At 41.4% G+C, this 26104-nt stretch overlaps 4 protein-coding genes across 7 annotated transcripts in view; 1 reads left to right on the top strand and 3 right to left on the bottom strand.

The window, feature by feature from the left end:
• The window catches only part of itga7 (integrin, alpha 7), a 28609-nt gene extending 19963 nt beyond the window's left edge, over window positions 1–8646 (bottom strand). For all 4 annotated transcript variants that reach the window (XM_061291059.1, XM_061291061.1, XM_061291060.1 and 1 more), the window contains exon 1: window positions 8218–8646. In XM_061291059.1, the coding sequence (XP_061147043.1) occupies window positions 8218–8411 (194 nt within the window). In that variant the 5' untranslated portion in view covers window positions 8412–8646. The remainder of the gene's footprint in view (window positions 1–8217) is intronic.
• A 1927-nt stretch (window positions 8647–10573) lies between these two features.
• Window positions 10574–12154, bottom strand: LOC133162281 (protein shisa-5-like). The gene is made up of 5 exons (XM_061291373.1): window positions 12006–12154; window positions 11735–11891; window positions 11501–11664; window positions 11135–11278; window positions 10574–10918 (listed from the first exon to the last, which is right to left on the bottom strand). Exons 1-5 carry the CDS (start codon window positions 12070–12072, stop codon window positions 10827–10829), a joined length of 624 nt encoding a protein of 207 aa, XP_061147357.1. The 5' UTR covers window positions 12073–12154; the 3' UTR covers window positions 10574–10826.
• A 1735-nt stretch (window positions 12155–13889) lies between these two features.
• LOC133162280 (protein shisa-4-like) lies at window positions 13890–17579 on the bottom strand. The gene is made up of 5 exons (XM_061291372.1): window positions 17416–17579; window positions 16532–16685; window positions 15478–15614; window positions 14373–14627; window positions 13890–14290 (listed from the first exon to the last, which is right to left on the bottom strand). Exons 1-5 carry the CDS (start codon window positions 17483–17485, stop codon window positions 14082–14084), a joined length of 825 nt encoding a protein of 274 aa, XP_061147356.1. The 5' UTR covers window positions 17486–17579; the 3' UTR covers window positions 13890–14081.
• Window positions 17580–18492: 913 nt separating this feature from the next.
• Window positions 18493–22496, top strand: alas1 (aminolevulinate, delta-, synthase 1). The gene is made up of 11 exons (XM_061291708.1): window positions 18493–18654; window positions 19091–19305; window positions 19382–19564; window positions 19655–19780; window positions 19856–20075; window positions 20506–20690; window positions 20769–20948; window positions 21037–21201; window positions 21604–21872; window positions 21953–22115; window positions 22212–22496. Exons 2-11 carry the CDS (start codon window positions 19101–19103, stop codon window positions 22370–22372), a joined length of 1857 nt encoding a protein of 618 aa, XP_061147692.1. The 5' UTR covers window positions 18493–18654; window positions 19091–19100; the 3' UTR covers window positions 22373–22496.
• Window positions 22497–26104: the final 3608 nt, after the last annotated feature.

Raw genomic sequence — 26104 nt, 5'->3', positions numbered from 1 at the left:
GTGATATTTTGGTCTGCGGTTGATTTCCTGTATTTAAATAGTACAATCACAAACAAGAATCATGACGTCAGATAGTGTAGTAGTAGTAGTACGTGTATTAGACAAAAAACATTGCTTTTCATTATCTCGACTGTGGGACAGCTCTACGTGGGCTCTATGTCGTTTGCACAAACTTGCTTTGACTCTCAACCTTCACCCATCATGGAACGCCTTTATTCTCACTAAGATGGGTGATGATATTTGTTGGGGGGCAGAGTGGCTGCCCTCTGCCTTATTAGGAGCGCAGATTCTTAGGCTATTTTAAAAACTGAATGTTGGCCCGCATTCCAGCCAACACTGTCAGGCATGGCGGATGCATGGAAGCAAGTCGTCAAGACACAGAAGGGGAAGGGGGGGAAAGTAATGAGGGAAAGTTCAAATAGGAAAAGTAAAAATAGTTAGCCTTAAGGATCAGCTTTTGTTTCCATCTTAGCCACGCTGGTGTGACTAAATCACTCTCTTTGGTCAGAGTTTCATTCCATCGAAAATAATACAAATGTTAATTCACAATCCATTTTAATCTGATAATTCACAAGCTATCTCCGCACTTTGTTAATATGCTTGCATATGTTCTTCGGTAAGTGCCGCTGTTTTGGTTAGCAATAGGCTTCCAATGTGTTAAGTCTTCAATGTCCATGTGTTATCAGTCGTGTAAAATAAATTAGTTCAAATGATTGCAGCATATGAATCACCATTCTGGACTCCTAATTTTATGTACGGCAGGCTTTTGAACACCTTTATTCTCCATTGTTCGGCGATGAGTCAGAAAGTCTCTCCGTCATTTTCAACTGCCAGATCATCTTTCAGCCAACCCACATGACATGCACAACTAAGCTTTGTGGGGTTTAAATTTGTGTGTCTGTATGCTTGTGTGTGTGCCCGTGCACACATGTGCATGTGTGTCTATTGGTGGTGTGAATATAATTACCCACACACATTGTTGGCATATCCTTACTGTACTGTACACTACCATCAATCCACTGAGATCATATCGAGCAGTTGAGTGTGAGGTTGGGTTTTGGAAAAAACCCGCGTGAACTCTCTCATGAAACTGTTTAGACGAGTTGAATGCTCACTGATTTTGCCTGAAGGTTATTTTTCATACACAAACTAACGACAGGTCAATGATATAGAATAGTAGTATCATAGGTACCAGGTGAACAGCTGTTATGGTTTACTATCATTTACCAGAATGTAAGATAAACAACGGAGCACTGATAACAAGACCTGCCACCCAAATTAAATTGGTGTTAAACCGACAAAGACCAGACGATCGCCAAGCATTTGGCTTAAACAAGCTGTCAAGGCAAAAGGTTTACTTCATAAAATCTAAACAGTAACAAACACACTTCTGGCTGAAAATAACAAACACAGCAGAACCTTACGCTTCGAACATTGTTCATTGACCCTAACCCTCATCCACCCTAAGCACCATGTGACCCATCCACTTGCGTAAGCTCGTTCAATTTATTCACATCCATAAATGTGCTACTTCTCCTGATTTTCACATTTTGTTTTGGACGATCACATGCTAACTGTTGATATTCTTCTGAATTCTATTGTACAAACTAGACTACTAATATTTTGGATCTTTCCAGTGAGTGAGTTGTACCAGCAAGTAGATTCTGATATATAGACTGACTTCTTGCAATATATCAGTGAATGCTTGTGACGAATGGGCAGATGGATGGACAGAAGGCCATGTGGACGGACAGACAAATAGGCACGCATTTAGCAATATACCAATGGATTGCTTCTAACAGACGGACAGACGATCGTCTGATTATTTCTCAGTGGGCCTCTGACAGTGAATTCTTGGATGCACAAACGGACATATGGACGGAGAGTTGTTTTGGATGGACAACAGACATCATGTTACACCAGTCAGTTGCTTCTGATGGCTGGATTGACATCTCTCATTCTTTCTGTTATGTATCAGTCACTTCTTTCTGATGGATGGACGATTGTACAAATTTGAGGGTAAAACGTTTTGTCATCATGGTGATACGCTTACTTTTAATGTCCCAGGATTGATCATTTGACAGCCGTTCAGAATTGTGGAACATTAGTTGCACCTTCAACATTTCCATTAGGATTTTAGATTGATGAACCCCCAAGTCTACTCTCACGCTTAACATGTGTTTGGTGGACAGGAGGCAGTGGAAGGCAGCTCAGCAGGATCGGCAGGGGGGTGATGGCCTCCCCTTATTGTCCCGAGGCAAGACTGTGACCTCTGATCTGGATATACAAACATATACTTGCAAAGTCAAACATGAGCAGCAATACAGAGCTTACTATGTACCCAAATTTGTATTTACACAGCCAAAGTCTCCAGACACCAACTATGTAAACCAGGACTCAATACCCGACCCGCCGTCTGTCTTTAAAACGTTTATTTTCGGGAACTCTACGGGAAGCAACAGCTGAGAATGAGATGCTGTGAATCATAATGTGTGCCACAAAAACAGAGGGCATGGATAATGCACAATAAAAGGGGAAAAGAGAAGGACAGAGACAGCTGGTAGTCCATGCAAAAACCCCTTTGGGACACTATGGTCCACAACCGGGAAAGGTGATTCAATGCAATGATTTGCTTCAGTTAAAAAAAGACCAAAAAAAACAAATCCCCTCAGAAAGTGTGTCTCAAATGCCCTCCAGTCAATTACACGGCACATATATAAAGACAGACTCACAGAGTGGCAACTGAACACACACCAAGGTCAGGAAAGTGAACTACTACACCATCAGTTGCTATGGCGGATGCCTGTGAAAACAAAAATTACAGACCACCATAAAACAGCCGCAAAGTATAAGATGCACAAATCTATTTTTCAGCATCATAAAATCCAATTAGCAATGGTCGATATATCGCATCATAGCGATCCCTAACTCCACCTGGGGTGGTGAAATTAGATTCACTGTCTCTATATTGCGAACAGATGCTAAAAAACAGGTCTGTTTTGAGACCATTTACAATGGCAGCACCATGTGCAATTTATTTTTCGACAGCGCTCAAATCCATCCGATTTTTGTTCACTTGACTCAATTTACTAAAACTCGGTTGCGTTTAGGTATTATATGACACAAATGAGGCAATCCTCGTGTCACATACATCTTTAACAAGCCACTCATCTCACCAGTTGGCCTTCTATTGATCAACATGTCAATGATCATTTTCAGGAAATAGATGAGGTAATGATTGGCCCTTAGGAATACGTTCACATCTGTTCTATAATCTTCAATGTCATTCTTCTCCTTATCAATCAATTTATCTATCCATTTCAATATTTATCAACTGAGATTTTAAAGTACACTTGTAGGCACTTCTTGGACATATGTTGGAGAAAAAAAAAAAAAAAGATTCACGCTCATACCCAATTCAGTCTTTAAAGAAACTAGCATGAACAGTTGAAGTGTTGAAGATGTGCTAAGCACTAGCTTCACCAAGCTAATACAAACATTTCATTTAATGTTGAATGCTTTTATGTTAACACAATTATTGCATTTAACTAGTTGGTATTTTTTAGTGATGATAATTATTGACAGTATGCAAAAGGAATATTTATGACTTGGAATGCAAGAAAAAGCTGTCAAATAAAATGGTTTAATTTCCTGCCTTATACTTGACAGCTACTGTAAAGAGATGCTATCACCTGATTGATTCAACCGCAGGTTTGCACACACACACACACACACACACACACACACACACACGCACGCGCACATTTAATCAAAAAGTGAGGCCGGTCATGGCTTATTCATCCCCGCGGCTCCTGTTTGTGTTAGACCCTCCCCCACATTAGGAGAATGTGACCACCAGGGTCAACCTCTTCCTTTCTCCTCAAACAACCTTGATGACACGTGAATAATCAAACACCAAAAACAAACGATGGCGCTGCCGATTATCTAAAAAGGATGCCATGTTTTCCTGCTCTCAGTCCAACTGAAGTTGTGTTTTTTTTGCTGACTCGGCGCTTTGTCCCGCGCTCTCACTCCGCTAATATTCCTGAAAGCTTTCGGGCCTGGCACCAACGCTTCCCGTCGAGCTTTTGTATGGGTCATGGCAGGCCGACGGAGTGCTAAATGGACAGACAGTGAAGAGTATTCAATGAGAGTTCTATAAATTATTTCTCCTTGTAGGTAAGCAGTGGGAAAAAGAAAGGACTTAGATGCACTGCCAATGCTTTCACATGAACGGGCTGCAGGACAAGAGTTACTGTAGACAGATCATGAATTGAGTTTGGGGATGGGAGGGGGCAAAAGCGGGGGAGGCTGTTCTTAACCCAAGATGGAGGGCGAAGGGGTGGCGGGAGAAGGAGGGGAGTGTTTTATTGTGCTTTTGTGATGCAAATTGACAAGTCCATTCTGTGTGTGATGGAATGGTGCAGGGACATAGTGACATCCATTTAAAGAGGTGTCAAACTCATTCTTGTCACATGCTGTATTGTCCTTATGGGTTCCATCTGTTATGACTGTTATGACTGGGAAAGGATATGCATATATAATTGCCGAACCAGTTAGTTTAAAGTTTAAGTCCCTCCATGGCCATGCAACACTCATATCGAGGCTCAGCTCCCTTCCCGGATTTTTCAATGTGTCACTTTTCTCAAATACGCCAACAATTTACAACCCACACGACTGATCACAGCGTACTAAGATGTTAAAGTGAGATTGTCGAGAGGCGGAAATGGCTTTCTTGAACACAAAAGCTCACTCTCAAGGGCTCAGAGGATGAAGATGAAGCACAATAGATGTCTTTGAAGGCCACACAGACAAAACAGCATAGATGATTTGTGAGCTGTGGAAAAACACTGCATCGCGTGCGCTTCACTTTCAACAAAACGCAGAGGCCGGAAAAAGGATCTAACACTTTCATTGGACTGGGTCCATTATATAACTGATGCAGTGGCAGTGAGCCAAACACATCTATGGAGAAAGCTACATGTTGTATATCATGCTGCAATGGCTCTACACAGACGGACAAATGGCAGTAAAATATGAGTACATGAGTGCTTCATATAGACTGTAAGTGCTTGATTTTATCAAATTAAAGAAGCACATACGAAATTTGCCCGCCTACTGGATGCTGATCAATTAGTTCGTGATCTTTTGTTTTAATATGTGAAATATGTGTCAATATTCTTTTTATTTTGAATGAGCTTTTTATTGTCGCCATTGTTTTCTGTCTTGGAATATTTTTTAATGCTTTAATTTGTTGATATATTTATTTATGTTTTAAAATATGTATTATTCTAAACCTTTATCTTTGTGTAAAATGATTTTTACTTATTTTCATTAAATTTATTTATTATAGAGATTATATTTATGTTACATTTATCTTGAAATGCAAAATTTCTATCTTTATTTCTATGTTGAAATTGCTATCATTTTTGTTTGCCTTTTTATTTATCTTTATTTCAACTTTTTAGTAACATTATTATTTCATTATTATTTCATTTATTTAGTATATTACATTTTATTAGTATTTCTTTTATTATTTATATTGCATTTATGAGTTGAACACACACACACAAGCCATTATGGCACAATCAATGTTTTTACTTTTTGGCTAAAACGTGGTTTGGTTATTTACAACACAGTTTTCGGGTAAAACATCTTTTAAGCAGCCATCAACAACCGAGCAACACCAATCCAATTTGAGACTCCCACGAGGTTGTGCGGAAAGACGGACAAAGTACAACAACGAATTTGCTATTCAGATAGACAGCTGGGAGTTTGAATACAGGGAGTTTCCTGTCTTGGCCATGTGCTCAACTATTAGTGGAAGCACTTGTCATCTCAGTATAAATAGCAGATCCACACATAACTCCCACTCAAATGCCTCCATCGTCTGTCTGACAGCAGTGGCAACAGCAGATTGTCAAGCTGCTTGGAGATGCCAGCAGACCTCCACCAAGGCCAAGTCATAGAAGCCAATACTGTGACGCAGAACAAAGACATTACAGTAATTCGTTGCACCAACCGCCAGAAGCCGGGCATCAGAGTGGGCTTCTTCCGATGGCAATCTTTCACAAAGCTGCTTTGATTTTTACAAACCATCTTTGTGCTTTCAACAAATGACTGCACGGAAACTCAAATTACCTTAGAGGTAGTGGAAGTGCCTCAGTCAGTGCTGCTGTTTTGGTTAGCGATTACTGTATTTTAGGGCAGTAGGTACAGGGTGTCTCGAAAGTCACTATAAGCTTCTTTTTTGCTGTTAAGTTGTACGCATCATTCATGAGCCAATCAGCATAAAATGCTTAGACTTAATGGTTTTTGTATATACCGTGGTTTTGCGGGAATATTTTGGATGAAATATGGTGCGTCAAATAAATGATTGATTGGTGTTCTGTTGAAGATGGTAGTGAGTTAGTGTTACAGTCCGTTTGTGTCGGGCCTAGTTGGTTCTGGGAACTTCAGCGAAAGAAAAAAATCGGACTTTTCAATACTCATTACTGACGCCTACAGGACAGGAGTGCAACAGCACACGGCAAGATTTTTCAAGTGTCAAGACGAGAATGTTTTGGGTCGTATTGGATCACGTGAAGTGTCTGGAACTTCAAAGCCGTTATCTTCATATCACAATCAGTGCAGTGCAATGTGACCTCAGGCAAGAGTCACACACAAAGCTCGGCCACATTCAAAGACCAGATGAGTCAGTGGAGCGTCTGATTACAACACTTTGGGGCAAGATGTCTCATCACGGAGCTTTTGAGAACATGTCATCTGAACTGCCTAATGGAAATGTATTATTCATACAAGAGAATCGGTTTCCATATATTTGTTTGGTGAATAATAAAGTATGCTCTCTTTTAAGTTGCTGCTGAGGTTATGATACTGATATCTTCATTTCAGGGAATTGGACCCGTAATGCAACACATACCTTTGATATGTTTATTGTTACTGTAAAAAAATCTTCAGCCTATTTAAAAATGCTAAACTTGTTAATTTTTTATTAATATTTATAGTATCCAAGTTAACGAAATCACATCCATTCAATTGTAGACCTAATATTGTGGCCATTAAAAGTAAGCACATGCAGTCAGGTGTATTTTGCTAAATATATCGAGTCGTCCATACATAGCGATGGAGTGATATTACGAGCGGCCATGTTACACACCATCCAAGCCATCACTTCTTTGACTCTCTTCAGGTTCTTCCACAGCGCAGCAATGTGACACTTTTGGCTCGAGTCACTTTTTAAAATAAGATGGAGCCATGCTGCTGCGCAATAAATATACACTATTAGATTCTTCACGGTGGCTTTATGTCTGATGTCACAGAGTTGGTCTGAGCAGGCGACAGCATGACTGCAGTGCAGCTAAAGCGGGCAGTTGATGCTTAAAAATGGAGGAATACTTGGATTAGCAGGGGGGGGTCTATATATATATATATATATATATATATATACATATAATATGTTTCAAATCAATACAGAGCTTAATACTAATCGTTTTTTATAATTGTATCTTTGCACAAAGGCCGGATGTCCCACTCACTTGCTGTTTTGGCAACGCTTCTAAAGTGATGTTCAAATGAAGAAAAAAAAAAAGAAGAGTGCAGGATTAAACTGAACACGTAGCAGTAGCTGAGTCAAGAGCTGATTTTACAAAAAGTATACGTCAACTCTCGGGTGCGGGAACACTGATGACAATCAATAAACCTTGAAGACGCGTTTAATGAAACAATCTCCAATGTCCGCTGATTCATCACATATGCTCCTATTCGCCCTTGACTTCCCGTTCAGTCTATTAGTTGAATGCACAGAGCACATTCATCTGCTGTGCCCAAATGAATTATGGCTGTCCTGACAATAGACAAAGATAATAACATTCCAAGACCAACAAAAAAAGTGGTAAGACATTGGCTAATTTTAACTGGGATTGGTATTAAATATAATTTTTGAAGATTTGTTTACTATGGTATAATGAGCTGAGTACACAGTTGAGTAGAAGATGGTTCATATATAAAAAGAAATAATAATAATCATAACTCATGTCACTCAAATTTCAAAGAACCACTGTAGGCTGATGTGCTGTATTAATAATACTACTTTGCCTTGACTGTATCTAAGCATGTAAACACTTTTTTGATTAATGTATGTGATAAGTGGTAAAAGGGAGGCGGTAAAAGCTAGTGCTGGAACAGGTGCACACCACACAGAAGTTGTAAACTCACCAGCTCTGAGGTTCAGGGGTGAGCTGCTGATGTAGAGCAAGAGAGAAACCAAAAAAGGTCCCGCGGTCTCCCAGTTTGTGCAGCGTGTGAGTAGTATCCAGGTTGAAAGCCCCCACGTGGTTGAGGAGCGTCAACAGAGCCCACAGGAGACCCATCCTGGTTCCAAGGTGTCTTCCCAGAGCTCCTGCTGCCATGCTGAAGCTTTGAGCAGAACTAGAAGAATGTCCAAGGAGGAATTCCTGCTCCTGCGGCGGGAAATCTTCTTGTTGCGGCTTTTTGGTGCAGTCGGTGTGAAAGTGGGGGAGCAGGCTGGGCTCAATGTGCTCCCGTCGGCTACCAGAGTGCAAGTGTGCAGTATGTGCCTCCTCCCCTCTCCTGCTCCTCTGTGCACCCGAGGGAGACGAGGGAGGACAAGTGCCTTGAATAGCCCCGCTCACTTCTCCCCCCTCCATCCTTACGCACACATACACATTCACACACACGTACACACACTCATACACACACGGTCTCAGCTGACAGCAACACTCAAAGGACTGCTGCCAAAATACCAGGCAAGGTTGTCAAGGTACTTGGAGGCTATTGAATAGAGACAGAGTGGGTGAAGAAAAAATAAATATATAAAAATACACCAGACGGTTTTATTTATCTGCTGGGTTCACACGGTCCTTATCGAAATGCTTGAAAAAAAAAGTTGACGAGAATTGTTGGTGTACTACAAGACATTTGAAAACTTTTTTGTTGTTTCTTTTCGGATGTAACGTTTTAATGTTTTGGGTTTGTATTTTTTTGGGAAACATTCCCAGTGTTCCATTTTTTTGCTGTGTGAAGGTTTTCTTCCAATTTCCAATAATCATATTTTTAATCATACTTCCCTGCTAGTTAATGGCTTACAATGACTTAATTTGTCCCATGACCATGATCAATGAAATGAGTGAAAAACTACCTGATTAAATAAACCCCTAAGAAATTAAACTGTAATTCGGTGGGCATTGTGTTGCACCCTCAGACATGGATTTACTGTATACTGTATAAGATGGAATCATTTTAGTAATTATTTGGAGATACATGCCAGTGAGCATTGTAACATTGTCTGTCTACAGGTGTCGCTTCTCCATTTGTGTTCTAATATCTATTGCTTAACAGTTTCTAAAACCACAACACTAAATTGTATGGTATAGAAGAAATGATGGACAGGAAATACCACGCACACACCCACGCACACAATCTGGACTAAATTAGAAAGTTGTCAGTGCCTGTGACGTTAAGCTACAAAAAGTTGGACTTTAGTGGGTCCTGTGAGAGGACAGAACGGTGGGAAATGTCTGTCCACACATTGTTGACTTTTGCAACTACTTCACATCCCAGTTGTGTGTTGTCAGCTGCAGTAGGACCACCTGATGACTGCTTGTGTGCAGCTGTCACCAACTGTTGCATGCAATAAAGTTTGTGACATATTGTGTGAGCATGCTTGTAGCACGTTACCTTCACACTTCAGACTGTTTAATGCCATGAAAACAGAGCGATAGCCAGCAGGATGTTTTAAAACAAACAGAGCTGTGCCGCACTGCTCTATTTTAAAAATTCTATTTATGCCTTACGTGTAGAAAATTGGGAGGGGTGTATATATAAATATAAATACTAAAAAAATATATTACTCCTTAAAATACAGGTTGGACTGCAACTCATGTGACTTGAAGGAGGTTACATTTTTTATGAGAAAAACCATAGAAGAAAACAGCAATAATGGACATGCGGATGTGAAGATGATGCGGTGCATGACAGCAGCACCCTGATGCAAAGACTCATTAGCAGTCTAAGCACCACCTCAAGGAGAGAGATTATTTTAAACCTCAAGTAGGCAGCACATACGGGCAGGGTCATTTGTCCTGTTTTAGCCCTCCATCCATAGTCAGCAGTATTACTGTATTGATTCATCGACTCGGGGGGGGGGGGGGTGGCGTAGAGGGTGTGGTGCTTCTTATTACGGAATGAAATCCTTGCAGACTATTTAACTACACTTCCCTCAAGGAGGCTGAGCTGAGTGCAGCTGTTTTCCCACACTGGATGGACACGTTGGGATATCGAAGAGGAAGGATGTAAGTAGCATATCAATCACAATACAGAGATGTCACCTTGTCAAAATGTTGGTTGTCGAAACAAACATCCGAGAGCTCTGCTCTTGATGGTTTGATGATTTATACCACGGGAAACAACAGGAAATGTGACATCATTATTAAATGTATCAGCAGGCAACTTGTGGTCTCTGTCTTCTGAAAATCTGACAACAGTGACCTCTGGTGGTGCATTGGGATAATTGCGGGCATATCGAGACACCAGACAGAATGGAACGTGAGCATGACGTTTTTTGTCTTATTTTATTTGCGGCTTCAACAGTGGATAGTTGCAAGATTGATATTTACACTTGTGTTTTATAAATTTCATTGAATTTTGTCAATCTTAATATGTTATTACAGAATCACCCAGGTTTGGATGTTACTTATTCACAATTACTTTAAGCTGTTTGCTGTGCGTGGGTTTAAAGGTCCCTGAAAATGCATTGCAATACCAAATGATTTCAGACTCTGATGACAAGCACACTCCTTTCCGATTTAGGGGTTGAAGCCGTAGGCAGGATTGTAGGGAGGTTGGGGATGTTCATTTGGACGTGGTGGTAGAGGAAGTGGAGTGTATGCTGGAGGAACTAAAACAAATAGATCACATCCCATGATGTGATGATAAAAATGCAGTTATTTTTTTTATATTCCTATGATAAACTGAAGGACTATATGCATATGATATAATTTTACATAAATGTATATATTTTTTCAAATTACAAAGATATTTTGGTGCAATGAACCAGACTCGGCAACTAAGACCGATTGCAAACTCACCATTCCAAGTCAAAGTAAGAACTCACCGGGTCCAATGTATGGTGGTGGGCCCACCGGTGCAGTGGGCATGGCGGGGCCTCCGTGGACCGGCACAGGCTGGTAGCTAGGATGGGACGGATGAGGTGGGGAGGCCGGCTGGTGGGGTGCGGCGACAAAGGTGGATGTCACATCTGCATAAAAAGTTCTTTTTAGTCAGTGAGAGACATCAAGCAAGCGAGAGTAGTGAGAGTCAGAATAAAATGATTGTCAGATTACATCATAAAAATCTGCTTTTTGATCAGGGGTGTGTAGACTTTTTATAACCCCACTACATACTTTCTGCATTTTGTTTGCTGGTGTGGTGTGTTTCTAATGTAAAAAAATGCATTTCGTAAATAAAGAAAGTGTCTCACTTTGACGTCGCCGCGAATTGTGTTGTTTCCTGCACTTTTTGTACAGACAGCAGCATGGAACCATAAAGCAGGTAATGAGACCCACGCAGAAGATAATGGGAAGGACTGTACCGAGGATGCTGCCTAAAACTATGGCAGGCCTGGAGAACTTCGCAAAGCGAGGCCTGCGCAGATGAACCATTAGCGGCTATGAACAGAAGCATTTTAATACTTTTGGGTGCACGTTTTTCCTACATGTCATCACAGATTTCCTGTTGCTCTTGGGTTAGCCGACTTTGCCCTTTAGTGCAGCAATATTTCATGCTGCAGGTTCCACAGCAGTCCATCCCACCACACTGGAGACCATCGTGACGAACGCCGCTGTCGTCCCAGTAGCTGGAACAGTCATCAGCTAGCAGGCAAGCCAAGACATATTGGGAGCACATGACAGAATATATTTGCTTTCATTTCCATAATGAGAGCCATTTTGGGGCTAAAAGAAAGATACACCATAAAGTTTACTCACCCCATATAGTTGGTAGAAAGAGGACACAGGACACGAAGACTAGAAAGGACAAAACGGCCGACACCATTACTGCAAAGACACACACTTTGTGTGTGTGCCTGTCCCACCCAGTAGCTATAGTCGCCTAACCACATTCCAGCTGAGAAACCGGTTCGGTTCAATTAATGATCGCTACAGTGAAATGTCATCGAAATAAATTCATAAGCAGGTTTATGAATTTTACATTAGGTCGTGCACCAGAACAGGCAACTCAGGGAATTGTGGAGAGCGGATATTGATCCATATCAATGATAGTTTTTTTCTTTGGGGACTTCAAGGGTCCTGCTTGCCAAAACAACCCAAACAAATTGTCTTTTTTTGCAAAACAACCCCTAAGAATTGGTCAATTTGGTGTGAGCAACAATCTGATGATTTAATTTTAATCCAAATGTATGAACTTAAACATAAATCAGTGGTTTGGGCACCCTGTGAATTATACATACATGTTATGAAAGTCTTCAAATAAAACCCGAGTGATGTTGATTGCACGCATTCACACAGTCATGAAAGGTAGGAGCTATACACCTGATGCATGCATACAAAGCGAATTTCTAATTTATTGAGCTGGCATGTGGTCACATATGACAGGAAGAATCTGTACGCATGGCACACAAATCACACACCGTGATATAACAGGAAACATCTACTAAAATCTAAATAAAAAGGAGGAAATTGTAAAGCTCCGCATTGCTCGGGTTACGTCGGATTCTGACAAAGGCTTTCGGGTTTGCGAAAAAGGTCACTTGAGCACAAGTAGTTTCAAGTAAAAGTAGAAAATCAATGAGGTCGACTAAATCCTGACAGTTAATGGCACAGCATAGCTCAGAAGATAGATTTTAAATGTGAGCCGAGGTGCTACGGTAAACAAGACTAAGATGAGTCACGAGTAAACGGCCAAAGTAGCTTGACTAGGTAGATGAAATGAAACCTTCCAAATTACGTCTTCTTAATATTGTTTTGGATGTTATGTTGATTAGAAGGCACAGCAGTTGCTAGCATCAGTGAATCAAGAAAGAAAAAAAAAAGGAACTTTGGTTATTTTGCATCGATACATTTGCGTCCAGTTGGAACAATTGAAATATCCTAAGGTTGCACAAAAAACAAACTTATGGAGGACATGAGCAGAAATACAAGTGCACACATAACGGCCAGCTTGCGCATCACAAAATGAATATTCCCTTTTAACCCGAGAGCTCTTAACACCGTAAAAAATACTTCCCACCATTGTTGAAAATTAAAACACATAACTTTTTTTTTTTCATTTTCATCCCACAATCGACTGAACACTACTATTCCAAGAGACACTTGTTTTGGTCGAAGACGGCGGCGGTTTTCAAGTGAGGGACGCGACTTTACTTCAGGGTTTGTAAGAAACATCTGTTAAGATCAATTTGGCTATGTTGAAGGAAAATAGAAAAGATTTTTTGTTTTCTTCGAGGGATTAATTTACAGGGATATAAAAATGAATGCATCACGGTAACTGTTTGGAATTTATGCAATGTTAGCGACTATTTTATCAATAGTAACACAAAGTCCTCTAAAGTGATTCTCACCGTCCCACACTTTGAAAAACCCCTGAGGGCAAAGGCCATATGACGACTGGCACAAAAACATATTACAATATATCAATTACACCCCAAAAATTACTTTTCTCTCTGGTTACACATCATAACTATACCGGCGAGCAGCCAACGATGACAAAGCCAAATGAGACTAAGCGGCAGTAACAACGTCAGCACGAGAGAACGCGACGATAACGGCTCCAATTGTAACACTGAAATATTCAAACGTGGCTAAAGATGGCCGAGATAGTTCAAGCTGCAGTAACTACGGAATTCGGTCAGGTTCAAGAAAAAAAAAAAAAAAGAAAAAAAAGAAAAAAGAAATCCGGACTTGCTTCCTGAGAACTGCAAGGCAAACATCAATTCCCAAAAAGGCATGCACGAACCTCTTGTGCATAATTGTATCGGGTGGATGATGAACTCGAAAAACAGTAAAAATTCTTTTGAGGATGTTGCAGCAAGCTCGACGAGGCCGTTAACCCATCTTGGGTGGTGGAGAGATAAAATCTGGGTTGTACGCCGGCTGATTCAGGTAGTCTACTTGGGCTGCTGGGGCATTGGCCTGGGGCTGCATAGGGGGCTGCACAGGAGGCTGCGCAGGGGGCTGCAGAGGGTAAGACGGCTGGCCGGGGGTGAAGGCAGCCTGGCTGTAAGGCATCGGGTTGGGAGGGTAGGCCGGGCCGGCTGGACAGAAACATACAGCAAGTTAGAGACAGACTACATCAAGTATGACATTTTTGGGGGCTTATTCAAATTTCACACTCACTGGCTTCTATATAAGTTGGCGGCGGTCCCGGTGTGTAATGCTGTCCTGGGGGAGGGATAGCGGGCATGGGATGTTGCGGGTATCCCTGAGGTGGCATGGGCTGGCCATATCCCGTCTGCACGGGTACAGGCTGGTACGCTGGATAAGGGGCCGCCGGGTAGGCTTGTGGTTGCCCGGGCGACATTACGGGTTGCTGGGGGTAATGCTGGGGGGTGTTAGTCACGACGGTGGTGTGAGTGGAAGTTGCGATTACCGCTGTGAGGGAAGGAGAGAAAGAAAAGACTCATTTCCAAAACAATGAAAACACACAATTGTTAAGAACACAACAATCCCACTTTTTACATTGACTTTAAAAAACTCAAAATATGAGATGAAAAATCCCTCTCTGTATAAAATTTGAAAAGGAAAATGGGCGTGTAAGTTGATCCTACCACTACATCATTGCTCAACTAACACACCCACCCTCCCACTCCAAGGCCTTCATGACCACTTCCTGTAGATGTGCTGGAATAGTCCTGAATGCTTCTCATGTGGTTGCCGTGGAGACTATGAGTCATCCACACGTGCACAGACAAAAGACACAGTAGGTGGAGCTCTAACATTCTTGCTGTACTTTAACCAATCCCTCGCTTGCTCTGGGGGCAAACTATGTGCAGCTGAGGGGAAGTAAGAGCGGGAGTGAATTTTCTTGATGTCGTTACTAGTTCCATTCAATACCCAAAGTGATGAGACACAAATTCTAACAGAGGCTGGAAAAGTGGGAATTTCCATTTTAGAAACACGAACTGCAATCATGTGGACAGTGGGCCAACAGACTGCACAGTATGACCAAGTATGACTCTGAGTCATTGGGGGGGGTCTATGACATCACTTTAAATGGTTACGGATTAGAAGATCAATTGCAGGTTTTCACTAGTTCAAAATGAGTCTCAAATCCAGCTGACGGAAATGATGTGCCCAAGTGCACTGGTAGGAAAAAAAGGGACAATGGCTCAGAGTACAGTCTTTCTGAAATCTGTAAAGATCAAAATGGTCCAGAGAAAGCAATTTGACCATTTCAACAGCAAGTGAATGTTTCGCGATGACGGGGTGCGAGCGGACTTACGTCGCGGCTTGCGGCATATCTTGTACAGGCAACAGCAGGGACACACACAGCAGCTTATGAGCACCACCACCATAAAGATGACACCACCAATCACAGAACCCAACATCGGGGTGGTGTCCATGAATGAGACATATTCACTAATGGAAGAAAAACAAAAAAGCATAGACTGTATTATGGTGACAATTAAAAAATAATGTATTATTATTGATAATAAAAATGACAAAAAATTGTACAATATGTAGCAATGCCACCACAGAACAACATGATTGATTGTAAAACAGAAAAATGTAACAAAACCTATGCAGCGGAATATTTATTTACAAAGTTAATTGGTTCCCAACACCATTTTATTTACTCAAATCGAGGTAATGTTGCCCATTGAAATTATTCGAAATGTGATTACTCTGTCCCAGTCCCACATTAGATGATATTTATCAACACCATATTTTTGTTTAATCAGCATGTTGTTAAAATGCAATGCAGAAAAGGGTGAAATCAAACCCTTATAAAGATTCATGTTTTTAATTCTTTGGTTGATTTTGGCAAACTAATCTGCTAAAAAAAAAAAAAAAAATCAAAGTGTGGTGTCACATTCTCACTTATACGATTGTTACATTTCTTTTGATTTTTGAATGATTTCTTGATTGCACCAGCAGAGATCTTCCTGCTCACCTATGGCAACATTTCCTTTAGTGGTTTTCTTTTCTTTTCTTTTTTTTTTAGAGCCATTCTCACTGTTTAGTGCTTTAGTTGTTTAGCTTTTTTTAACAGAGGAGAAACTATTTTAATAAATAACACTGTAAATCTTTTTTGTTATCATTATTTTGAGCATAATCGTGATTGTTTAAAAAAAAAAAAAGGAGACATTATTGAGAAAAGGTAATCTCATTGCATCTCATAACACAGGTTAAATCATAATTACTTTTGTAAGCCATTTCAAAATATTATCCAAAAATTCCCTGTTGGTTTGAAAGGTTTTAAGGCGATACGAGTGAATCTAAATGCCATACACAGTGTCATTTGGTTAAGTTCATGGTGGGGGGGGGTGTATTACCATTCTTCTTGGCTATCCTCTGTAAATCGAAGAAAGGTATCCCTACAGCACCGTTTGGACTGGCAGTTACCACAGCAGAATCCTAGGTAACATTGCTCGTATGGATGATAATGGCCATTGTTGTCTGTGTAGGCCAGGCAGTGTCTACTGTCCGCTGTAACACATCACAAGAAAAACAAACAAACAAAAAACAAGAATAATGAGGAGTCTGTATGTCACTTATTGGGCTGGAAAATAATGTTCAAAGAGGAAAACTACTTCCAAAGAATATAAATGCATCATCAATAAAAAAGCCCATTGCTGATAGCTCACCATGTCAGTACGTACTTGGCAAGTACTGAACAGTCTGGGAAAGATTATTTTGAAACAAATTCAGTCTGTACAAATTGTTAAATCACGTGGTATGGTGGGAGAAAGGTAGAAAAAAATGCTAACAATTTTCCTCATGCATGTTATTCTAATTAGATTTGACCATTTCGGTTTTAATAAGGTGTCTGGGGGGGGGGATAAAGTACATTAATGAGAAACTACTGAATATCCGTTATCAATGTGAGGCAGGATTTTGAGTACAGATCCTGACAAGGGTACCTAATGTAATGGTCAGGGTGTGCGCTGTGTCTTAGGAGTTTCTGTTTCGGGAAAACAAAACTGATTAAGTCGCTGCCAAGCAAATCAGGCCATCCATAAAAACAACATATCAGGGACATTTATTGGAAACAATATTTAAATTCCATGCGCGGTGTTTCATTTAGGTAGCTAACATAATGAACGAAGACTTTTCGAAGGGGGCTTCTCAAGCCGTTTTTACGCAAAAATAGCATGACGAATAAAACAAGATCGGTACCCATCAATTGTCAATTACCTGACTTTATTTACAAACTTACCCGATACGCAGGCGGCCAGAACGGCACATAGTAAGGCCAAGAGGACGACACCCGGGAGGCCTGACGCCATGGTTGCTACTTGCAGATATGGTACAGCCAGGAAGGGGCACAACAGGAAGCGACGGCCTCAAGATCGTCTATGTGCATACATACACCAGCACTAGTCTCACTCCGCTGTACTTCCGCCATCACTTTCGGTAGCTTGATAACCACTAGACAAAAATGTCAGGGGCGGGGACTTCTATTTATTCTTTTTATTCCTTTTTTAAAACTGTTCTTACTATTCTTAACATCTTCCAAGCAAATGTCGGGCAGGGAGAATATACAATTTGGAGTTTAATCATGTGTGACGTCATTCGATCTTGAGACTTCCGCTCAGTCGGCGTCTAAAATAGAAAATAAAAAGTGTTAAATATAATAAAGTGCTCATTGAGTCTGAAAACGTGCGTGTTTTTTAATGGTATAAAAAGGCAGCGTACCTGTGTATGAGGGTGGGGAGTAAATTTTGCAAGAATAGGGAGATCATCATCCAAATTTCCATTTACACAAGATGTAAACAGCAGTCAGCAAGTGTCATTCTAAAAGTCATCTGCAGAGAGCAGCAAAACATTACTAAAACAACGCAAAAACTTTTGACAACACTGGGAGGAATTATCCAGAACAAAACTGCATGCAAAAAAAGATGACTCCCTTTGGCACAAGGTTGAGCAACTTAAATGATAGAGGGGGGCACAATCATTTTCATCAGTGCTATTGGGGGCGCTACACACGATTGGACAAAATGGCAATTTAAATATGGCAAATATGTATTAAAGATCCAGCCTTTAACAGAAAAACGTTCCAACAAAATACACACACACTCACACACATACACACACGTGCAAAGACTTTGTAGTGCATCTTGGGGATAATAAATGGACTTTACAGGAAACACGGGTCTTCTATGTACATTGCCAGGAAAATTGCTCCTGGAAATTCTTGGCTGAAGAAAAAATTATATGACGACGATGACGCACGGTCACACGTGACGGGATCTCGCGAGATTTGTCAAGTAAGGCTTGCCCTCAATGCGCTCTTATAACCAGCTGCACATCCGCGTCCTTCTCGTTCGTCCTCAGTGTAGGATAACGAAGCAGTCACTTTTCGGGCTCTCTTATCCATCTTGAATTTCACGCCGGCAACTCTTCGATTCGACTTTAAGGAGCAACATTGTCATTTTGCCCAGCAAGGTTTTACTTGGTGAGATTTTTTTTTTCCATCAACACTAATACCGCCGCCATCTCTCCTACTCCTGCTTGTAGCTTCATGGCTAATAGTTACTTAAGACGAAGTCAGGTCAAACTAGTACAAGGATCGTGGGCGCTCTTTCACCCATTTTAATTTGTTCAAGATTACGTTACGTATCAACAATATTTGTCGATGTGTAAAAGAATCAATAAGCCGAGAAAAAAAAATCTGTTATAATACATCTAATACCAGGAAGTATTTGAAGCCGACCGAAAGCGAGACTGCTGTTTTTGTTGCCTTCTCTCCATTTCTCTTGACTGTCAAGATTTTAATCAACAATACAGATGAGACATTTTATTAACGGAGACTGGTTTGATTACTAAATAGAAATTCACTATCATCTATGTTAGTCCACGTGTCAATTTCCCATTTGTTTCTTCTCCTTCAGAACTATCACCATGGATGTCATAGTGCGCCGCTGTCCATTCCTGGCTCGCGTACCCCAGGCCTTCATGCAGCAGCCCAGAAATTCACTGGTGGTTTACGCCCAGCGTTGCCCCATCATGATGGAGCTGGCCTCCAAACCCATGGCGCCGTCGCTGGCGCGGGCTCTCTGCTCGTCCACTTCCTATCACCAGAGGGCTGAGAATAACACCACTGAAGGTATGATGATGATCAAATAGGTGACATGATTATTATTGGGTGGAGCTGGTTCACTAAAGTCTGCTCGCATTTTCAGGTACCCAACCGACGGTGGAGGCCAAGTTGCCTGCAGGCCATTCGACTGTGCCATCTGGTCAGGCCGTGGCCTCCAAATGCCCGTTCCTGGCTGCAGAGATGGGCCAGAAAAACAGCACCGTGGTTCGCCAGGTTGGCATGGAGTTCCAAGAAGATGTTCAGGAAGTCCGCACTGTCCAGAAAGGTTAGATTCACTTTGAGAATGACCTTGGAAGAAAGCTGTAGAAGAAACCTGGTGATAGTCATCCTCCATTTGTGCTTTTTCTTTTTCTAGAAGTGTCTCCTGATCAGCTGAAGCAGCCATCCTTGGCCAGCACCAGTGAAAGTCTCATGAAGACCCTCCTTAAACAGCGTCCTAAGATGGTCTCCCACATGCTACAGGACAATTTGCCAAGCAGCTGTAAGTGTGAGCTTAGCAATAGTAAACGTGTTACCGCTCGGGGTCGCATTGCTGAAGTCCTCTTCTTCCCAACAGTGTCCCGCTTCCATTACGATGGCTTTTTCGAAAAGAAGATCGAAGAGAAGAGAAGCGACCACACGTACCGCGTGTTCAAGACTGTGAACCGTCTGGCCAACGAGTTCCCCATGGCCGACGACTTCACGGGCTCCCTGGAGGAGAAAAAGGAGGTGTCGGTGTGGTGCAGCAACGACTACTTGGGCATGAGTCGACATCCTCGGGTAGTTCAATCAATCATGTGAGTTTGAACACGGGTTGTCTCATCTTCCCTACTAAGACCATAGAGACGGGGTGTCATTTGAAAGCGACACCCGGTTACAATACATCCATTGTTTATGCGGCCGTAGTGATAGTTGGCCTTCTCAGTTTACACCAAGTCAAACACAATCCATTCCATAATGCTGGTCAACAAACCAAAACGTTTTACTGTGCAGGGAATTTTCAAAGTAATTAAAGATTAAAGATTAAAGATTAAAGTCCCAATGATCGTCACACACACACCTGGGTGTGGTGAAATTTGTCCTCTGCATTTAACCCATCCCCGTGTGATTTTAATCCATCCCCTGGGGGAGAGGGGAGCAGTGAGCAGCAGCGGTGCCGCGCTCGGGAATCAGTTGGTGATACGAGGAATATGGTCAATGAGAATTTGATTTGTTGCCTCCCTCCAGGGAAACACTACAAAAGCACGGCTCGGGGGCAGGAGGAACTCGGAACATCTCCGGCACCAGCAAGTTCCATGTGGAACTGGAAGAAGAGCTGGCTGACCTCCACAAAAAGGATGCGGCGCTACTCTTCACTTCCTGCTTTGTGGCCAATGACTCCACCCTGTTTACCTTGGCAAAGATGCTGCCAGGTTATTTTTCATCAACTTAATTCTCACTGTAAATACTTTTGTGTAATGACTCAATCGCGGTAATTTGATTTATCGCAGGTTGCGAGATCTACTCTGATGCAGGCAACCACGCATCGATGATTCAGGGAATTCGGAACAGTGGTGCCAAGAAGTTCATTTTCCGCCACAATGACGTCTCTCACCTCCGAGAGTTGCTGCTTAAGGGAGATCCGAGCAAGCCAAAGATTGTTGCATTTGAGACTGTCCACTCTATGGATGGTCAGTTGCAGATCATCCCTTTTTTTTCGTAATTTAAAAAAAAAAAAATGTGTAGTGTAACCTTTGGCCCTTTCTTTTTCCCTGGCAGGGGCTGTGTGTCCGCTAGAAGAGATGTGCGATGTGGCCCACGAATTTGGCGCAATCACATTTGTTGACGAGGTTCACGCCGTGGGTCTGTACGGAGCCAGCGGAGGTGGAATTGGAGATCGCGATGGGGTCATGGACAAGATGGATATCATCTCTGGGACGTTAGGTCAGCATGACATGTCTACTTAGCGCTGATTTTCTTCTAAATGAAAGACTGAACAAATATCCTTTCGTTCTGTGACCTCGGCCGTGTCACCCAATATGTTTACGGGCTTAAAGCAGCTCCTCGTTGCCCTACTGTTGCTAGGAGACAAGAGGCTTGAATTGCTCTTGTCATTGTCATTTCCATCTGTGCACTTGAACATAAACACCTTTTCTGGACAGATACCAGGAGCAAAAACGTGAAGTAAAAACTACCAAAGTAAAATCTGTAATATGCTTTACTCAGCTAGATGGAAATACTTGGACACCAGCAGAGTCTTTATTACTTTTAAATGAGATTGCTTCTAATAATTAATTTCCAGTGGATAGTGTCTTCTTGCAATCTGTAATGCTCGTCGTCTTCCAGGCAAAGCCTTCGGCTGTGTCGGCGGCTACATCGCCAGCACCGCCGCCCTGGTGGACACCGTCCGCTCGTACGCCGCCGGCTTCATCTTCACCACTTCTCTGCCGCCGATGTTGCTCTCCGGCGCCCGGCAGTCCATCCAGGTGCTCAAGGGCGAGGAGGGTCGCGCGCTGAGACGCAAGCACCAGCGCAACGTCAAGTTCCTCCGGCAGATGCTGATGGACGCTGGGCTGCCTGTGGTACACTGCCCAAGCCACATCATCCCAGTTCGGGTAAATTCGGGAGACATGCCTTACAATTGCCAGATTTCAAAATCCAAACTGGAGCTTAAGCCTTTTGCCCTACTTCTTAGGTGTCTAACGCTGAGAAGAACACAGAGGTGTGTGACCTCATGATGAGTCGCCACAATATCTACGTGCAGGCCATCAACTATCCCACTGTGGCTAAAGGGGATGAGCTTCTGCGCATTGCTCCAACACCTCACCACACCCCTGAGATGATGAAATACTTTGTTGGTAAGTTGGTTATGCAATTTCAACCCAAGGGATGTTGTAATACAACGTTTGGTAACCTCTACCTGCCTCTTTTTTTTTTTTTTCTCCTCTTCGCAGAGAGGTTGGTGCACACATGGAAGGAGGCCGGCCTTGAGCTGAAGCCCCACTCCTCGGCCGAGTGCACCTTCTGCCAGCAGCCTCTTCACTTTGAGGTGATGAGCGAGAGAGAGAAGTCTTACTTCAACGGCCTCAGTCACCCGATCTCGGCTCGCGGGTAACCAGTCACCCCCAAAGCTGGCTCCAGACAACTGTCCCATTATCTTTTATATGTCCTCTTAAACACATTATTCAAAATACTCTATGATCAAATATTATATATACGTAATAAAATATTAGATGGAACATGTCTGTGGTCTGTGAATTCTTTAAGTGTCGTTAAGAAAAAATAACATATTTTGTATCTGGTTGGAAGTCAGTTTCAAAGTTTTAAACCACATTTATATACATGAGAGTAACACAACACTGGCGCAAATAGCATGTCCTGCAATGAACTTGGAATTCTTCTAAGACACAAGGAGATGAGAATGCCAATTGACATGACCAGTCAATTATGAAATGATGTCATCCATCCATTCTTCCATTATAGGCTATAATCAAGCCACCCACTAGTTTGGCACTGGTTTAGAGAACAAAGGCTGAACTTTTGCCTGGAGAGGTCAAATGCAATTCTACAAATAGGAAACGGGTGCCAGAGCAAACTATCGCCTGTGATTGATTGATAAAATGTCATTTTGATACTGTCATGAACAGTGTATGAGTCGCAAGCAAATGAATTGTCATGTCACAATCCCATTAGGTGTTCTTCACGCTTTCGGTGGGCGCCACATGAATCTTTGTGTGTGACTAATGAGCCAGCGTTATTCACTGAAGCATATTCAGGTTGCTGTGGGATTAAAGATGTTCTTTATCAAAATGGAACACAATGCTCAAAATGGTGCAAAATCTTGGCACATTTTAGCATCAATACATAAACTGACATCATTTGACCATATTGTGAGCAAATGACCTCATTTTAAAACAAGGCATCTAATGTAATGATAGATAATTACAAAGGCTTCTGAGTTTCTGATTGTACATAAGTATATTTGACTGGAACTACTAACCCACTGTTTGGTGTGAAGTGACATAATTTTTGCTATGTTATATGACAACCCCCCAGCCCCCCTCAACCCAGATCCAAACAGAAAAACATGAAGAGGCGAAACAACAACATAAGGAAGATAGATGCGCCATGCAACACACACATGCATACACAATAAAACGGCTAGATCTAATCATCGGGTTCACTTTCACGCTCCCTTTTCAAGGGTAACCTATTTATTTAGTGGGTGTGTGAACATGGATGTGTGCATTACAAATAGCATAACATTATCTCAATCATCAATTTTGGGGAAAAATGACATTTCTGGTTAGGTTAAAATAATCAAAGTGACACAATTAAGGAAATAATGAAAAACAAGTCAGGACATTTAGGATGTAAGGTGACGTGAACACTGTACCAGTAAAACTGGTTTGTGTTCTATTCAGAAGTCACTCTTTTTTTTTTTTTTTTTAATTCATCAAAAAATAATAAGTTTAGTTGAGAGCGAAATTGTAATAATCCTATTATTGAATATACACAAACATCTTTTTTACTCAACTCCCAGTGGGGGATCATAATGGAATTTAATATAGTAATACATGTCAAGTGAAAATGATTATTACACTTACTGCCCATGTTTTGATTTTCCTTCTAGAAAAAGGCGGACATTTATTTATCAAACACGCATTAAATAATAAGTGCAATTCAGCACTTTGTTGATAACGTGCTGCATCCTGGAGTGAAACTACAATCTATGCTTACCATCTTCACGGGGGCATTTCACAGTTGGTAATCCCTTTATTTTTGGACCACCTCTCAGTGCCTCTCCTAGTTGTCATGGTAACAAAAGTACAACGCAGTGGAAAATGGGGCAAAGTGAGTCTGTATATGACAAAGGAGTGGCCCTTCAGAACAAGCAATTTTCACCGCGGTTGACTATTGTGCTATAATCGATGATGCTTGAAGTATTTCGGTATAAGTGTGTATTAAGACACCTGGGAACTATTTCAAATAGAGAAAAATACAACATCCTACTTTTCAACCAAACAGTCTGAACGTTTTAGTATCATCGCGTGCAACTGTCCTTCCTGATTACAAGTCTAAGGCCTCCTGGAATGTGTCCACTTTGTGCACGCTGTCATCTTCTGCTTTTCCCCTCAGCTTGATAACATTTGTGTCCATAAAATTAATCATTTACAATCTACGCTCTGGTGTAAAAAAGTTCTTTGCATGTGCTTACGGTTTACAAATGAGGAAATTACACAGTGACTGTTTGTAAAGAAGCTTGGAGGGCAAGTGTTGCAAAAGGAAACGAGGAAAAGAAAAGCACTCTTGACACGCCTGGTTCTGTTGTGGCATCATGAAAAAAAAGTCCCTACAACGAAGTGTAATTAACACTTCCTGGAAAGTTCTATAACAAATCCATCGTCTAACCGGTCGGACGAGAATTCTTCTCATGCTATTTCTATTTTAATCTTTTCGACTATTGAAAGTATGCTATGATGTGCGCACACCTCCTTTTTTAATTAATCTGACTTCTTTTCCAATATCAATAACATTGCTTTTGTTTTCATTTAAAAACACACACACGCACACACACACACACACACACATTGACTCAAACTGGAATGATATGGTGATGACAGGGAAGTGAATATTTTCCACTGGCCATTTTGGGGGCTCACTGGAACATTTTGTTTTTTTAAACCAAAATCTTGTGTTGGGGATCACACAAGATTGAGCAGGCCTACCCAATGTTAAGTCTGTTCAAATAGCAATTTAGTTATGACCGCGTCTCAAATGTTGGTCAAGCATTTCCCATTACATTCTAACATTGCATACTGAATGTGCTTGTGAACGTGCAGGGCCCCCTGGAATTGGGCCACGGCACTCAGCATCAACCTTCAGCCCACCCCCACAGCAAGGCCTCCCTGGCACTTGTATTAGAGCGTCCTTGCGGGTCCTTCATTGACATAAACTGGCGAATTTCCAGGCTCCCCAGCTGGACATTCCTCCCCATCTCTATCTGGCATTTCATGTCTTTGTTTTGATCCACCCCCACAAGATGGCCCATCACATTTGTTACTTTGAGACTGTATTGACTGAACAGTAAATAATTTGACTAATGTATTCCACTCTGGTGTTATGTGACCTTTGTTATTTATTTTGGTGTTGTAGCACGCAACCTTCACTCCAGTATCAAGGCTGTCAGACTTTGGTCACACATGCTTGAATTCTTATCAGGAACAAGGATGTAGAGGAGGAAACATACCTTCGGTATAAATGGGTCAAGCAAAAAGTCATTTTACGGGATAGATTTTCATCAATTCTTCTTGTCAGCGAAGAGGAAATGAGATAAATTTCTTCTTGCGAAAAGAAAAGAAAGCAGTTTTAGTTTTTGTACAAAGGTTTTGTCATTCCCCAAAATGGTTTTTCATTACTAACCCAAGACTTTACATCTATTTTTTTTTTATACAATTGTCATGTTTTGACAATTAACCTGATTGATGTTTATTTTTATAATAGAAGCATAATAGAAGACAAACGTTTCCAATTCCATTAGGCCCATAATTTCCTCATGGAACATTGTTTGTTGTGTTGCTAAAAATAAAAACATTGTGTCGCAAAGTGAACTATTAAAGTAGTTTTAAAGCTGTGGAAGAACAAACTACCTCTTGGCTCTGACAGCTACTAAGACGGAAGGTGTGTCCAAAAATTAAAAGCTACAATAGATTTTTTGAAAGAACTGAAACTCGTTCATGCTTTATTGAGCGGAAACGTTTGTGAGACTTTAAACCGTGTGAAATGATATCACACTCAAGATATGAGCCATATATGAAGTACGTAAACAATAAATGATCATAAAAAA

Source organism: Syngnathus typhle, linkage group LG11 (genome assembly GCF_033458585.1).
Source record: "Syngnathus typhle isolate RoL2023-S1 ecotype Sweden linkage group LG11, RoL_Styp_1.0, whole genome shotgun sequence".
NCBI lineage: Eukaryota > Metazoa > Chordata > Actinopteri > Syngnathiformes > Syngnathidae > Syngnathus > Syngnathus typhle.
The sequence above is the reverse complement of the archived record's forward strand: the minus strand, read 5'-3'. Positions and strand labels throughout refer to the sequence as shown.